The sequence below is a fragment of the Rhinopithecus bieti genome, unplaced genomic scaffold (genome assembly GCF_001698545.2).
Source record: "Rhinopithecus bieti isolate Rb0 unplaced genomic scaffold, ASM169854v2 scaffold_18354, whole genome shotgun sequence".
Lineage (NCBI taxonomy): Eukaryota > Metazoa > Chordata > Mammalia > Primates > Cercopithecidae > Rhinopithecus > Rhinopithecus bieti.
The window spans coordinates 5400184-5418396 of NW_016809835.1; the positions used below are offsets into that span (position 1 = coordinate 5400184).

Sequence of the window (18213 nt, forward strand, 5' to 3'; positions counted from 1 at the left end):
CTTAGTTTGGCTGGATATGAAATTCTGGGCTGAAAATTCTTTAAGAATGTTGAATATCGGCCCCCACTCTCTTCTGGCTTGTAGAGTTTCTGCCAAGAGATCTGCTGTTAGTTTGATGGGCTTCCCTTTGTGAGTAACTCGACCTTTCTCTCTGGCTGCCCTTAACATTATTTCCTTCATTTCAACTTTGGTGAATCTGACAATTATGTGACTTGGCATTGATCTTCTCAAGGAGTATCTTTATGGCATTCTCTGTATTTCCTGAATTTGAACGTTGGCCTGCCTTGCTAGGTTGGGGAAGTTTTCCTGGATAATATCCTGAAGGGTGTTTTCCAATTTGGTTCCATTCTCCCTGCCACTTTCAGGTACACCGATCAGACGTAGATTTTGTCTTTTCACATAGTCCCATATTTCTTGGAGGCTTTGTTTGTTTCTTTTTACTCTTTTTTCTCTAAACTTCTCTTCTCGCTTCATTTCATTCATTTGATCTTCAATCACTGATACCCTTTCTTCCACTTGATCGAATTGGCTACTGAAGCTTGTGCATGCGTCATGTAGTTCTCGTGCCATGGTTTTCAGCTCCATCAGGTCATTTAAGGTCTTCTTTATGCTGTTTATTCTAGTTAGCCATTTGTCTAATCTTTTTTCAAGGTTTTTAGCTTCTTTGTGATGGGTTTAAACATCCTCCTTTAGCTCGGAGAAGTTTGTTATTACCGATCATTTGAAGCCTTCTCTCCGCTCGTCAAAGTCATTCTCCATCCAGCTTTGTTCTGTTGCTGGCAAGGAGCTGTGTTCCTTTGGTGGAGAAGAGGCACTCTGATATTTAGAATTTTCAGCTTTTCTGCTCTGGTTTCTCCTCATCTTTGTCATTTTATCTACCTTTGATTTTTGATGATGGTGACGTACAGATGTGGTTTTGGTGTGGATGTCCTTTCTGTTTGTTAGTTTTCCTTCTAACAGTGAGGACCCTCAGCTGCAGGTCTGTTGGAGTTTGCTGGAGGTCTACTCCAGACCCTGTTTGCCTGGGTATCACCAGCAGAGGCTGCAGAACAGCAAATATTGCAGAACAGCAAATGTTGCTGCCTGATCCTTCCTCTGGAAGCTTCGTCTTAGAGGGGCACCCGGCCGTATGAGGTGTCAGTCAGCTCCTACTGGGAGGTACCTCCCAGTTAGGCTACTCGGTGTTCACAGACCCACTTGAGGAGGCAATCTGTCCGTTCTCAGATCTCAAACTCCATGCGGGGAGAACCACTAATCTCTTCAAAGCTGTCAGATGGACATTTAAGTCTGCAGAAGTTTCTGCTGCCTTTTTTTCAGCTATGTCCTGTCCCCAGAGGTGGAGTCTATGGAGGCAGGCAGGCCTCCTTGGGATGTGGTGGGCTCCACCCAGTTCGAGCTTCCTGGCCGCTTTGTTTACCTACTCAAACCTCAGCAATGGCGGATGCCCCTCCCCCAGCCTTGCTGTCACTTTACAGTTCGATCTCAGACTGCTATGCTAGCAGTGAGTGAGGCTCTGTGGGCGTGGGACCCTCCGAGCCAGGCATGGGATATAATCTCCTAGTGTGTCATTTTCTAAGACCATGGGAAGAGTGCAGTATTAGGGTAGGAGTGTCCCAATTTTCCAGGTACCATCTGTCATAGCTTCCCTTGGCTAGGAAAGGGAATTCCCCGACCCCTTGTGCTTCCCTGGTGAGGCGATGCTCTGCCCTGCTTTGGGTCATGCTCCACGGGCTGCACCCACTCTCCGACAAGCCCCAGTGAGATGAACCCAGTACCTCAGTTGGAAATGCAGAAATCATCCGTCTTCTGAGTTGCTTATGCTAGGAGCTGTAGACTGGAGCTGTTCCTATTTGGCCATCTTGGAACCTCTGATCCTTTAATCCATCTTGAGTTAATTTTTGTATAAGGTGTAAGGAAGGGGTCCAGTTTCAATTTTCTGCATATGGCTAGCCAGTTCTCTCAGCAGCATTTATTAAATAGGGAATCATTTCTCCATTGCTTGTTTTTGTCAGGTTTAAAGAAGACATTCATATGGCCAAAAAACATATGAATAAAAGCTCAACATCACTGATCATTAGAGAAATGCAAATCAAAACCACTATGAGATACCTTCTCATGCCAGTCAGAACAGTGATTATTAAAAAGTCAAGAAACAACTGATGCTGGTGAGGTTGCAGATAAATAGGAATGCTTTTACACTGTTGGTGGGAATGTAAATTCGTTCAACCATTGTGAAAGACAGTATGGTGACCCCTCAAAGATCTAGAACCAGAAATACCATTTGCCCCAGCAATCCTATTACTGGGCATATACCCAAAGGAATATAAATTATTCTGTTACAAAGATACATGCACATGTATGTTCACTGCAGCACTGTTCACAATAGCAAAGACATGGAATCAACCCAAATATCCATCAATGATAGCCCAGATAAACAAAATGTGGTACACATACTCCATGGAATACTATGTAGCCATAAAAAGGAATGAGATCATGTCCTCTGCAGAGACATGAATGCAGCTGGAAGCCATTATCTTCAGCAAACTAATGCAGGAATAGAAAATCAAATGCTGCATGTTCTGACTTATAAGTGGGAGCTGAACAATGAGAACATGTGGACACAGGGAGGGGAACAGCACACATTGGGGCCTGTTGGGGACTGGGGTTGAGGGAGGGAGAGCATTAGGAAAAATAGCCAATGCATGCTGGGTTTAATACCTAGGTTATGGGTTGACAGGTGCAGTAAACCACCATGCCACTTGTTTATCTATGTAACAAACCTGCACATCCTGCACATGTATCCTGGAACTTAAAAATTAAAATTAAAAAAATAAAAATAAATGTATCAGGGCAATTTCAGAAATATGCATTCACTTGCTAAGAATACAATGGTTGTGTCCCTCTATTCAGGAAGCCCAGCAAAACCCCATTTCCCAAATCAGAGCTAAATGTCTATATCACGTGACAGCAACATTTACTAACTTATTTATAAAATTTGCATGATTTTAGAGAATAAAATATAGAATACCTGTGTTTTGAATTCCAGAATGTTATTTCCTGGGTTAATTCTTCCTAGTAATATCAAATCTTTTATCTGAATACATTTCTTTTTAGGAGCTGTACTGTAGTTTAAAGGCTTTTTTATAGTATCTTGTTGCCCAGATCCAGAGGAAGAGAAGATCTGACTGTCATCTGCACGTGGAACAGCAGAAACTGATTTTTTACGATATGGTTTCATTGGATGCACTGTATCACTGCCTAAGACAGCAACCCCTTGATGTGCCAGGGATTCTGATGCCCCTGTAGGTGATTGCTGGGAAGTTGTTTTCCTGTTTCCTCTTTTAGGATGATAATTGGAAAGGTCCTGATCACAAATAATATTTGATGGATGGGCAGCATTTTCGGCAAGGACACTTGCAGTTTCTGAAATATTTAATTTGCCGATTACTGGGGAAGGAATACAGGATTCATGGTCTTTGTCTGTAGCTTCTGTAAGATCATTCTCTTTCTCTTTCTGTGAATATTCTGTTTGACCAATAAAAGCAACAGGTTGGGATGGTAATTTATTATTCTCTGTGCCATCTGAATGTCGGGATTTTGGAAAACCATCCAAGGTACAATCACTGACATTTTGTTTAGAATTCACATCATTTCCAGAAAATTCTCCCCTTCTCACTGCCTCTGAATTTAGACAAATGTTGGTATTTTGGCTGTAGTTCCAAGTTTCCAGAGACAATTGTGTTTCCTGCATGCTTCCACAAACAGGAGAAAGTAAACCTGATTGGGGATGCTCTAAATTTTCCAGACTAGTGAGTTCTTGGCTGTCCTTTTCACTGCAGTTTTCTGACCTGGGTGGGAGCTGCCTTAAACTAAGACAAGGCAATGATGTAACATTCTTATAGTTTTGAATTTTCAGGCTTATTTTTTTCTGTTTTTTTGCCACAACTAAAAGACTCTTCTGTCTTGCCACCAAGTTGGCCAATTGTTCTCTCAGGGCTCCATGCTTAAATGACTCTATGGATATCCTATAGGAAGAAACAGAAAGAGAAAAAAATGCAGTAACAGCAGAAAACTTTTTAAAGCGGTCATTTAGAGGTCAAAGATACTTTGTCTCAATTTCAATAACTTTAAAATACACAAAACTATACCTGTGCAATTTACTGCCTTTGATTTTTTTAATCTGACCACCTGCAGCCTGTTGACACAAAATATTTCCTTTGAGAGGAAACTGATTCCTTTATTTAAGGTAAGTGTGCCCTTTTCTTAAGGAGGTGACAGGAAGATTATCAAGATTTTATATTCATATCATTATTATCAATTGCAAGTCAACTCTAAAAGATAAACAAAACTTGGGTCATCTATCTAAACATCTATTTAGTCGTTGGTTGGAAGGTAGCAATTGGTGGCCAAGGAGAGTCATCATTCTTTAAATTTGGGGCTTGCTTACCTGTTTATTAGTAAGTACAATTTGAAAGTTCTATTCAGGTTCTCTTAGCTATGGAAGAACAAGATTGTTTTGTGAATAATCATACTTCAGCTAGACCTGAGAAATGTTAGTTCCCCAAGTAATTACTGTAATTGTATTTTGAACCTGTATGAAGACACTTCCAAGTCCAGAGGGACTACCCAGGAAAGCATCATTCTGTGTGTCTTCCCCAAACTGAATTTCTCAAGACCTTGAGGACTAAGGAAGAGGAAATGGCTTTTCACATATTCATACTTTTGTCTTTTGATTATGCCCACCAATCCCACCCTGACCTTCAGATTATTGGATACTTTGTTTTCAGTGGTTCTCAAACTTTTTGGTCTCGGGAACTATTTGTACTTTTAAAAATTATTGAGGAACCCAAATAGTTTTTGTGTATATGAATATCTATCAGTATTTACTGTTTTAGAAATTAAAACTGAGAAAACTTTTTAAACAAAAGAATACACAACACATTCTATCAGGCTTTATCATATATCATGCGGCCTCTGAAAAATTCTACTGTACATTCATGAGAGAATGAGAGCAAGAGAGCAATAACATCTTAGTATTATTATTAAAAAATAGTTTTGACTTCACAGATCCTGTGAAACGGTCTCAGGAAACCCACCAGGGGTCCCTGGACCACAGTTTAAGAGCTGCTGTTTTAAGGAAAAGCAATAGTATAGATATATATTTTGCCTCTCCTATCAAAGTTTAGAGCTGATACTAAACTCCCAGCAGACTGGATGTTAAAAGAAGTAGTATACATAAGTGAAAAAATCAGCAAGAAGAAGGACTCAGATTAGCAAACAACTGGTAGCATAAAATGCAAAAGAAATACATAACATCAGACTTAAAATTATGTGAAACAAGGAGTTCAGAGACAAAACTTTAGATTACCCACACCAAGATGTGAAGTCTTATAGCAATATTAATAAGAATTTACATAGTGAAACTCCAACTGATCAGAAACTTTTGAAAATTCCAGGTGTAGTACATTGTTAACCACAGGACACTAAAGGAAATTCAAGCAAGCCTCTCCAAAGTCCCCTAAAATTACCCATATGTAGATTATAGAAGCTCACTGCTTTACATTGACAGGAAAACAAGGAGGAAATAGAAGGGAACTTATGTTAGCTCTTCACTGGAGAAGAAGGCAAAATGGGGATTAAAAATAAAAATAGAAAACTGATTTTTAAAAATAAGTTCAGAAAAAAATTGAATACATAATAGACATTAAATGATTATAAGAGAAGAATATATAAGGACATGTTTAGAAAATTGTGAATAAAGAATAGGGAGCATAAGCAGTTAAGTCTATTAAAAACTAATTTAAAAAATGCCGAAACAAGAAAAAAATGTAACTTTTTTTCACAAAAAATATGAGAGAGGTATATAACCAATATAATCAGGACAAAACTCTTTAAGGACCTTGAGATTTTAGAAATACAATAAAACACAAAATTAATCAACTGATTGATCAACTGCTTAGAAGGACATTTGTGACAGCAAAAAGAAACATTTTTTTAGTGTAGAAAATTTGAGTGTGCTAAAGAAATAAATTTATCTGTGGGATTTACAACCAGAAAAGCTTTCATAAAATTCTCTACTGTAGACAACTTTTTAAGATATTGAAATGTTCTTTTTTAACTATTTCAAGTAATAATGTAGAAAAATACCTTTCTGGGAAGTATAATTTTCCACGGCGGTAAAAGATTAGACAACCTTATAAAGTCATTTTTTGGCCCTAAGCAATGTATTTTTGTATTCTTAAGAAATATAGGCCGGGCGCGGTGGCTCAAGCCTGTAATCCCAGCACTTTGGGAGGCCGAGACGGGCGGATCACGAGGTCCGGAGATCGAGAGCATCCTGGCTAACACGGTGAAACCCCGTCTCTACTAAAAAAAATACAAAAAACTAGCCGGGCGAGGTGGTGGGCGCCTGTAGTCCCAGCTACTCGGGAGGCTGAGGCAGGAAAATGGCATAAACCCGGGAGGCGGAGCTTGCAGTGAGCTGAGATCCGGCCACTGCACTCCAGCCTGGGAGACAGAGCGAGACTCCGTCTCCAAAAAAAAAAAAAAAGAAATCTAGACAACTATTGCCGCTAAAAGTGGAAAAATTCTAGAAACTCAGAAGCACTTTTTTTTTTCCTTTTTCTACTCACCTGTATTTTTTAGCCAGATCATCCCTTTCTGCTTTCTGCTTGGCAAGCACATTATCCATAATCTCTTTTATATTTAACATCTTCTCAATGTACTGTTCTAGAAACATGACAATAAAAAGTTAGCTAACTGAGGGATAGTGAATGTCAAATTTGGTCATATGAGAATTAGCCCTATTGTTAATTTTAAAAAGCCATTATTCCCTATGCTCTTCCCCAATATTAATGGCCCAGATATCTCAATTAAGGCTTACTTAACAATGTCAATCTACGGAAATGCCCTGAAGTGTATAGATAAGAATACTGTAAAAGAGTAGGCCAGCCTGAGTTCTAATCCTGCTGCCCCACTGACTAAATGTTGTGAGCCTGGATAAGTCATTTAACTTACACGGTTAACTTTCTTACCTGTGAAATGAAGGTAGTAAAGGAAGATATTTGTCTGTTAAAATTATTTTATTTTTTAAAATACAAAAGGAATACATTAACATCGTAAAATTTTTTCAAGCCATATAAATATTTACAAAGATGAAAAGTAAGAGTATCCCTACTCACCCCACTGCTTTTCCTCTAATGTATTCAACAAAGGAGATTACTGTTAATACTTCAGGGGTGTGTGTGTTTGTAAAATTTGTGTTATATATTTATTATTTTAAATGCTTACACTAGGTATAATTATACATTATATGCACTTAAAAAATAGAATCATGCTGTCAGTTCTTGTTCTTTGCACTTATAATAACATTTACATTGTACTATATGATACCTAAGGTCACCTATAGATCTTACAAACCACCATTACAATAATTACTTAAATTTTTCCGACTTTCTTCCTTTGCTTTCCAAGTAAAGGCATAATGACCTTCCTCCCAACACAGATCCACATGATTACCCACAAATGTGGGTTATGTACAAATCCAGATGCCCAAGTAGGAAACTGAAAGGGTTAAATGCATATATTTTAATTCTTTTAAGCTACTTGTTATTTCTTTCACTTTCGGCTTTGTTTCTTAAATTTTTTCCTAATTTTTTGGACCAATGTACATTTTTCTGGATAAAGTAACTTGAGAAAATCTGTGGTAGAAAATGACATGAGGTTCAGAGGTAGAATTCGTTTCAGAAATTCCCTCAGCAAATCAGACAAACGATTTGATAAGTATTGAGTCAGTTTCCTCAGAGTAGTTTCTATCGCCCTAATACTGTGGTTAAGGATTAGTTTCACAATATGATGCATATTCTAACAAAGGAGGAAAATGTGTACAATCAATAAGAATTTAGATATAACTTTGTTCAGCAGATTTGACACTGTTTATTAAAAGACATTTAAAATTATCTATGTGCCCTGTCATCCCAGCTTTTCCAACTGAATTTTAAACCATAGGTAAAAATAACATACTACAGGAACTTAAAATATTCAGTATGTTTCTATAAGAAACAACAGAAATATATTTTACATATAGTTTGGTACTACTTCTTTATCAAAGATGATATTAATCAATGGTATATTAAAGAGAATCTATAATTGTCCTAATATGTGTAATATTTTATTACTTGATTAGATATTACAAAACAATGAGGATGAGAGAAATTATTCAACAAATAGGGATGAATAAATGGGGTAGTAATACGGGGTAAACCTATTCTATCCTTAAATACAGAAAAAAATTTCAGATGAATTACGCATTAGAATGCTTAGGGAAAATATATAAAATATTAACAACGGCAATTTTCTGCCTCAGTTCAGTTGAAGCAGTTCAGTTGATAACTGATAGAAAAGTGAATGCAAGGTCTCTTTCAGAAAAATTTTCAAAGATGTACAAAATGGGACTCATTACTTAGATCCCTCAGCCAGATCAAAGCTATAACAAGTGTCAGATGTGGAGGAGGGTGAATTCGAAAAAACATTTCTTTAGAGAGCAGTTGCTTACCTGAGTGGGAATCTGCATATTCAGCAGCAGGAGTAAGGGGTAAAGGGGATTCTCTCCTTTACCTCAAGCCTGCTAGGGTAAGTTCCTCAAAGGATTATTTAGAGAACCTAACTGAACTCTAAGTTGAGGTGACAATGAATTGGTATCTGGCTTCCTTCTTGAACATCTAGAGACTTTGAAAAATGAGAAGCTACCACAGCAGGGCCAAAAGAAAGTTGCTGCTGAGCTGAGAATTAATTATCTTCCCTTCTAACAGTGGGCCTGAGGTGCAAAGGTCCTGAGGACTTGTGAAGCCTGCCCTGTGACCCTGCCTATGAGGGCTTCCACCTGACAGTGAGAGTCTGTGTAGAATGGTTCATCAGAAAAAAAAAAAAAGAAGAAGCTGAGAGAAGACTGAGAGGACATAGGGAAAGGGCAATGTGTATTGCCCACATCATAGGAGTTCCAACCTGATGGGCCATAGAGAAATTTCAGAAGAGTCTTAGAAAACTGAGCAGTTTTGCTCTCCAGAGACTGAGTTTTAAACACCTGTCAGGGAGTGGCAGAGCCAACCACATTCAGTAATTAGTTACCATCCAAGAGCTCCAGGGTCCCACTGCCTTACCTCTCCTTCCTTAAGGGCAGTAAGACAAAAATAAAAGCATCAAGATTATTCAATGTATTGGCTATAATATAACAAAATTAAACTACAAAACCTGGGGATGGTGGGGAGAAGCTCCTAATTTTAGAGGCATTCAAATAAATAGAAAAGGCCGATGAATTTTACTATACAGAATTTGTAATTGTATATATTTAAACAAAACTAACACACATTGCAAAGAAAAGACAAGTCACTGAAAAAGTATTTGCAGCAGTTATGGTGGAAAAGGGGCAAATAATTGTAATACATAAATAGGCTCCACTTGATGAATAAACAAATAATAGAAACACTTCTCAAAATAGGGAATAAAACTAGTGAAAAGTACAACTGGGCCGGGTGCAGTGGTTCACGTCTGTAATCCCAGCACTGTGGAAGACCGAGGTGGGCAGATCACGAGGTCAAGAGATCAAGACCATCCTGGCCAACATGGTGAAATACTGTCTTTACTAAAAATACAAAAATTAGCTGGGCATGGTACATGCGCCTGTAGTCCCAGCTCCTAGGGAGGCTGAGGCAGAAGAATCGCTTGAACCTGGGAGGCGGAAGTTGCAGTGAGCTGAGATCACACCACTGCACTCCAGCCTGGTGACAGAATGAAACTCCATCTCAAAAAAAAAAAAAAAAAAAAGTACCACTAATAGGCAACATGGCAAATGAAAATATCAGGCATATTTTTCTTATTAAACTAGTAAGGTTATTTAAAATGAAAATACTGATGCTACTAGCTGTGTACACAAAGACACTAATGTGTACACTGCTAGTAGCATCAGTATTTTCACTTCCAAAGTGAAAATTAGTACTATCTATAAAATATAATTTATCAATATAAATCAATAGATTTAAAATGCTTATATAATTTGACCCAATAGTTACAATTCTGTTAATCTTCCTAAGAAGATAATACATCCAGAAAAAGCTACATATTGAAGAAGAACAGCAAAAAATTGGAAATCATCCAAATGTTCAACAAAAAGGGAAAAATTTAGGAAACTGTGGAACATTTATTGAACACTAGGAATGAAGACTGTGGAAAAAACGCAAAATTACCATATCTATCATGATCAAAACTATGTTTTCAAGAGATTTACTGAGGTCTAATTGCATTACTATGTTCTTAGACAAAAAAAAAAAAAAAAAAAAAAAAAACGTGGGGTGGGGGTCTGGAAATAAAACAACAAAATATTGTGGTAGGACAATAGCTAATTTTAGCATTTTTCTCTTTTTCTTGAAGTATATCTGTATGCCTTCCATAATGAAAAAAATTATAAACTTGGAATAATCATCTTGGATGCAAAAGATATTACAAATAGTAAATGAAATAAATATACTAACTGTACATTTTTGTTTGGGGGTATGAATTATTTTCTATTAGTTTCCTCCAAACATAACACATACCATGTGAGGCCAGGATGAAAAGTAGAATGTGTAAAATTTTAAAGGAGATGATTTTTTTAAAGACTATGCAAACATGAGTTAGGACAAGAGATGAACAGTTATATCCTGCTATACAAAAGGTTGATGAGGTACTTTAAATTACCTTACTTTTAGTTACTACTTTTAACTAACTTTTACTTTCACAGATCTGAATTTATCAGGAACTACTTTCCACCTTATAAATCATAACTCAAAAAATATATATGTGAGTCATCAAGGGCTTGCATATATTCACTGAAGTTTGAGAAATTAAGATTATTAGGTCAGGGATCAGAGTCTAATTTGCTATTTTGAACCTTTAGTGTTTTGAAAACAGGAAGATATCTTTGCAGTCAGACATCCACCTGTTATATATGCTCTTCTGAAAGTAGGAGGATTTGCTTTCCTTGTGTCACTGCCGCACCACCTTCCACTGCACTATTTCTGATCAACTTTTAAGGGTTACCATAGCTGGGTGAAGCTGACAACACACAGGGTAACATAATCTCATCTCTTGTCACAATCTTACATTTTCTGTCATAGGATTATCTAAACATATCACTGGTATAGCTTATCTCTGATTATAGTTCTGAATGTCTCTCAAATTACTCATGCAGCACTTTGCATCTAGAAGTATCTTTAACAACACAAACTACTGGTTTGCGTCATGATAAAATCAGCCTTTTAGCTATCATTAAAAGTCACTTTGGACTTACTTTTTAAGTAAGTTACTTTTAATGATATTAATAATTCCTAGCACTTTAAATCCTCTCACATAAAATAGAAGACCACTTTTCAGCCATTGTGAGCTCTGAAATAAATATGTACCTTAAGAAGAAGATGACCTTGGGTATCTGAAAATATCATACTTGAGTATGAGTCTATATTTACCTGCATCTTCAGGGTTTCTTATTTCAAACTCTAATAAATTTTCTTGTTTTTCTTCTATATCTTGTAGAATGGCACTGAGGGTCTGATGCTGTCAGATAAAAATATTTGAAACTTCATTACAAAGGGGTAGATATGCTCTCTGACATGCCATTGACAAACATAGAATAAATAAAATACTAAAGAAAGTGTTCCTAAAAATGCTCATTCCTCTCTGTGCTCAAAATGTACTCATACTTTTTAACTGTATAAATGTTGCAGATTTGAACAAAAGCAAACAAATAAATTTTGAATTATGTAGTAGATATCCTGGAAAATAGAATGTAAAAGTAGTAATCATAAGAAATCAATTTATCACTGACTTCTGTTGAAACTATAGGTGTAGGAGAAAAATAAATCACATAACATTGAAAGTACATATATACAACAAGTTCACTTTAAGGCCTTATGACTTTCACTGCACACTATTAAAATCTTATACCTAATCTTAGAAGTACAAAACACTATGCTCTGAGAAATTCACAAAGGGGACTTAATACCACTTCTACACGCCCTTGTCAGTACCAATCTTCCTGCCTTGAATGCTTTCAATTCACTCTGCCCTGATTCTTCTCTTTCCCTATGAGAGAGAGAATTGTGGAGCGGGCTCTGGAACCAGACTTTCAGGTGTAAATCCTGTCTTCACCTCTTCCTATCTGGGTGACTCCAGCAAGTTACTTATCCTCTCTGTGACTGAATTGTATAACACATTAAAATGCTAAGGAAAATGTCAGCACAAAGTAAGAACTCCCTAAATAGTGAATATTATAATCATATAAAACCCATTTATACAGGAAACTTCTGACTTATCCAATCCATGCTGATTTCCTTTTTCTCAGAATTCAGACGTTTCCCAGTGCTACATATTTAACACTAACATAATAATCTCTTACACATTCTACTTTCCCTCATTCAGGCACAATGAGATCTTGCTAGGCCAGAAGCAATGCCCCTTTATATTTGGTATATGGTTTGTCATTATGGGTTCATATAGCTATTGCTCCATTAATGATGACTGATGGATGGGACACATATCAAAAACCCTATCCTTTAATATACTCTCATACACATTCATTCTAAAAACAGGCTACGTCCTCAAAGCCTTCTGAAGTAATTTGCCCCTGAAATTTTTACTTTGGTGCCCACAAAAGATATTTTTTAAAGTATGTAATAAAATATCTAATTATTTGGCCAAGCCAATCTTACTGCTGTCATTATTAAAAATCCATCAAAGTAAAATTACAAAGTACAAATTTTTAAATCAGCAATAAAAACCCACTTAAGGGTTTTCACCACTTTTATACAGTGAATGACTTTTATGGTTATAAAAGCAAACAAAAGGCCAGAACTTGTGCCCAGGCCTAAGCTCTTCCACAGATTAGGATAAAGAAAACATGGTGCCAACTTTACTTTCTGCCTTTGCTCATATTGTGGAAGTACTCAGTCTGGACCACTATGGGCCAAGACTTATCCAAAATAAGTTTTCATTGAGGATGCCTACTCTGTGTTGAAGATTTTGTGTTCTAGCTTAAGTTTTGTGATTTATGTCCAGCTAAGAATACCAGCAATCGATATTATTATTTTATTAAGCAACTGCTATGGCTCTTTTTACTAAAGCCTACCTGTTCATGGTGGATTTTGTAGCGAAGTGTTATCTATATATAACTCATATAGCGATCAAGGACAGCTAAACCCAGCGCTGCTAATCCCTTTCCTCTGTTTGGCATTCCAGAATCTTTTCCATATCCTGTATCTCCATAAGACACTTTATGAAGTGAGTGAAGACATATTTATGACAGTGGCAATGCTCTGTGGATAAGAAGCTAGCCAAATAATTCATATATAGGTTATATATATGTATAGTCTCAGTCTACTCCATAGTTCTGCTTCAAAGCAGATAATTAAGAGCTTAACCACATTAGCATAACTTCCATGTCTCATTCTTTTCACTATCTTATCTTTTATAATAAAAAAATTTCAATCTTTGTGTCATTAAAATGGAGAGCATTGCCGTTAGCCAATAACTAACTGGCTGGCTCAAAGAATGGCATTTTCTAAGATGAAGAACGAAGTAATTTTAACTTCACTCACCACAGAAAGGCTTTCACTTGATCTTTCTTGGTGTGAAAGGAAAGGTGAATCAATAGTTTTGCCATCATCACAAAAACATTGTTTATGTCTTTCAGACCGGACAGCAGGAATTTTTTCTTTAAAAAGTAAAATTAGAAAATATAATAAGAATATGCAAAATATAGTTTTATTTTCAGTTTTAATGTGATGCAGATGAGAAGCGTAAGTCAAGTCTACAACTATTATATCTTAATCAGTACTCATCATCATCAATTGGCTACTTATGGCTAACATTTACTGAGCACTTGTCACATGCTGGGTGCCAAAAACTATCCATAAATCATCTCATTTAATCTTCATATGAACCTGTGAAGTATGTAGTTTATTATATCCATTTTGCAGAAGAGGAAAGTGAGGCTTAGCGGGGTTCAAGAAGTTGCCCAATGTCATACAGAACTGAAACCAGATCTTATCTGATTCCAACGTCCACATGACCTGATTAATTGCCTCTGTAAATTCTATTGGACCCTACTCCTATTCTGGATTCACTTTCTCTATATTATGATTGTACTCTATATTCTTCATCCTTCTGGGGTACCTGATCAAGGAAACAAGAAACAGTAGATATGTGGGAATAGATCTATCACTTTACAATAGATCTATCAATAATTCCAAATGCAAGACTTCCCTGATAAGCTGAGCTAATCTAAATCATGGGAACTTTCAGGTATAGCTGTGAAGAGGGAGTGTGAAATGGCTGGGCCTCTGAGAAAGGCCCTGACCCTATGGACTTACCATATGGTAGCAGGCAATGAAAAGAGGAAATTTGTTTCACTCTTGACCTTGACCTATCCATGAGCTAGCCCACTGGTGAAATATAACACAATGAATATCCTTAGCTCTGACCAATTATATTAGTAATTCTTCCGTGAAAATCAAGAGTTGGTAAGGACGTTGGTAGGCTAGGGGAGAAGTGTGTTACACAATTGCTCTCCCCAGCATTCTCCCTCATGGTGAGAATATAGATACATTCCTGAGTATCTTCTTCTATGAGTCAAGGTTTGAGCATGAGGGAAAAGGAAGAACAATTCCCTCTCCTCAATACTTAATAAAGTATAAAGTATTGCTAAAATGGTTCATAAAATTTTGCCTGATTGTACATACATTCCCTTGAAATATTCTTTTCATTGCAAAATATATTACACATATACAAGTATATTTCCTTTAACAAGTTAATATGCTAGAATACTAGATTCTTTAAAAGTTGGCATGAATCCAACTGATACATGAATCATTACAAATTTTGAAGTAATGGAATCTTAGTTGCAAAAACTTCAGTATAATGTCACCCCTTTTCCAGCCCTACCACAACTAAGCTGATCCGCCTGGCTTCAATTACATCTCTATCTCAAATCTAATGTTAGGGAGATTAATGTTTGCTTGATGAATGCTATAGGTTTCATTTCAACATGTAACTCCAATCCAATAGGATCATATGATCTATAAATTAAACCATATTTTTAAATGCTAATTTCTAAAAATAAATAATGGCTTTTGAAGAGTTTAATAAACATAGGACACATCTATCCTAGTTATGAAACAATTTACACAACAAATCAGAAGATTTTCCTAAATAGAGATATATTCTCTGTATAAAATAGCAGCAATATTGATATACATACCATTGACTATAGCATCTCTCTCATCTCTATTATCAGTCTCAATAGCACCGTAAGATTTTAGTAATTCTTTCATTTTTTCATCATCTGCTTCATCCAAAGCACTCTTCTGTTTTGATCTTTTGATTAGGGTTTGCTCCATTTTGTAGTAGAATCTCAGCTGCCTACAAAGTATTTTTTCAAAGTTATCTCTATAGACACCAAAGATGAATAATTTCTGTTTTCATCATGAACACCACTGCCAAGCATTAAAAGCTATCAAAAGAAAGTTTTCAAACGCAGGTCAAGAAATTTTTTTATTAAAATTGATGTGGCAATTGCAAACTAATCCAATTTGGACTGATTTGTCCTCACAAGAGAACCAAACACAAAGACATCAAAGTACAATATGCTGCATACTCATAGCTAGCCTTCCAATTGGAGTAAGAAGTAGGCATAGGCAGGTTCAGTTCTAGATCAGTACTGCCCAGTAGAATTTCCTGTGATAATAAAGGTGTTCATATCGCTCTGTCCCAAAAGGTAAAAGTCACATGTGGCTTCTTGAACATTTCAAATGTGGCTGAATGTGACTGAAGAAATCAAATTTTTTATTGAAGTTAATTTAAATTAAATAGCAAAAGTAGCTAGTAGCTACTGTATTGGGAGGCACAGATCTAGATGCTGTAGATTAAGCCACTTGCATGTTAATGTGGAATTTCCTGACCACCCAGAAGGATTATCTCTCTAGACACAGGCTCTTGCCCTCCCCCAAGGCTGCTAGAGGGACACGGTAGAAAAGCTGGGGTAAGAGTTGCTTTCAGGCTATATTATAAACTAATATAATAAAATTGTGATTAGACATAGTCCGAATGAACTCTATTTAGACAAATACACACTTTTACTGGTTCAGGAGGTTTTATGAACTAGCTTAGAGAGCCTAATACCATTTTAATATTCTCCGTATGGAAAATGTTCTAAATGATGAACTTTTAAAAAAAATTTGAACTTTTTTTTTTAAGGGGAAAATTTTTCCCCAATACAACATGTGCAGGTTAACTGCCATGGGTATATTGCATGAAGCTGAGGTTTGGGGTATGAATCATTCCCATCACCCAGGTAATTATCATAGTATCACAGAGAGTTTTCCAGCTCTTGCCCTCCTCACTCTTTTCCCTTGTCTAGTAGTCTCAAGTGTTACTTCCATATTTCTGATCTTGTGTACCCAATGTTTAGCTCCCACTTACAAGTAGAAACATGTGGTATTTGACTTTCTCTTCCTGCATTAATTCGCTGAGAATAATGCCTCCAGCTTCATCCATGTTGCTGCAAAGGACATGATTTTGTTCTTGTTTATGGCTGCATAGTAATTCCAATGGGGCCCATAGATGTGAACGCACATCTTTTTATCCAATTTACCACTGATGAGGCAACTTGGGTGATTTAATGTCCTTTGCTATTGTGGGAATAGAGCTACAATAACACCAAGTGCATGTGTCTTGTTTGGCAAGAACAATTTGTTTTCCTTTGGGTACGTAGCCAGTGATGGAATTCTCTAGGTGCTATGGTATTCCAAGTATTGGAATGCTAAATTTGCTATGGTAGTTCCAAGTTCTCTGAGAAATCTCCAAACTGTTTTTCCACAGTAATTGAACTGATTTACATTGCTACCCAACGTGTATAAGTGTTCTCTTTTCTCCACAACCTTACACATCTGTTATTAACTAATAGCCATTTCTGAACTGGTTGAGCTAATATCTTCACTGTGACTTTGATTTACACTTTCTGATGATTCAGTGGTATCTGAGCATTTGTTTCATATATTTTGTTGGCCACTTGTATACCTAAAATGACAAACTTCAACAGAATATTAAAGATAGGAGGGAAACTTAGAAACCCCATCCATTTTAGATTAAAGGAAACTAAGGTCAAAGAGGATGTGATATTTTGGGGAGAAAAAAATTTCTAATATAAATAAGGTTGCTCTGAGTAACTCTTAAATTGTGTATTAAAATAAATTTATAATTGACCAAAGTAAAGAATGGTTATTAACTAGATTAAGGTATAAGTCAGCCAGGGACAGTGGTTTATGCCTATAATCCCAGCACTTTGGGAGGCTGAGGCAGGAAATTGCTTGAGCCCAGGAGTTCGAGACCAGCCTATGCAACATAGTGAGGCCTCTTCTCTATAAAAAATTTAAAATTAGCTGGGTGTGATGGCACACACTTCTAGTCTCAGCTACTTGAGAGGTTGGGGCTGGAGGATCACTTGACCCTGGGAGGTCGAGGCTTCAGTGAGCAGTGATACCCCAGCCTGGGTGACAGAGCAAGACCTTGTCTCAAAAAAATGAATTATAGTATAAGTCAGGTAGTGAAAACAATGATTCCACTTGCAAAAGGCAAGCAAGTAACTCACCCCTGAAAACCTTCTAGTTAGGAAAAGATGGTCAAGATTTTGTTAGAATGGAGACATACTAATATGCCAGTGGAAAAGTATTTTCTAATCTTTCTGCTTATGTCCAAGGATAAAGAGGCAGATAAATTTAGGAGCAAATGGGCCAGTAGAAATTATTAAGGATAATCTCTTAGTTTTCTACTAGCCTAGAGGTAGCATAGCATAAAGAAAAAACTGAACCAAATCACAAAGACACAGAAGAAAAAAATGAAGAAACGAAGAATCCATAAAACAACTAGTGATAACAACATGACAGGTAGAAAACCTCATGTATCAATATTAACCTTGAATGTAAGTGAATTAAATGTTCCACTTAAAAGATAAAGATAGGCAGAATGGATTTTAAAATGAACCAACTATATGCTGTCTACAAGAAACTCACTTTACTGGTAAAGACACATAGATGAAAGATAAAGGGCACGGTGGCTGATGCCTGTAATCCCAGCACTTTGGGAGGCTGAGACAGGTGGATCATGAGGTCAGGAGTTTGAGACCAGCCT

General features: G+C 36.7%; 1 protein-coding gene across 1 annotated transcript in view; it reads right to left on the reverse strand.

The window, feature by feature from the left end:
• Window positions 1-15460, reverse strand: part of LOC108541132 (putative ankyrin repeat domain-containing protein 31) — a 36487-nt gene extending 21027 nt beyond the window's left edge. Inside the window, exons 1-5 of the mRNA XM_017890567.1 lie at window positions 15287-15460; window positions 13626-13741; window positions 11499-11586; window positions 6633-6729; window positions 3029-4025 (exon numbers count right to left, since the gene is read on the reverse strand). Of these exons, the coding sequence (XP_017746056.1) occupies window positions 3029-4025; window positions 6633-6729; window positions 11499-11586; window positions 13626-13741; window positions 15287-15425 (1437 nt within the window). The 5' untranslated portion in view covers window positions 15426-15460. The remainder of the gene's footprint in view (window positions 1-3028; window positions 4026-6632; window positions 6730-11498; window positions 11587-13625; window positions 13742-15286) is intronic.
• Window positions 15461-18213: the final 2753 nt, after the last annotated feature.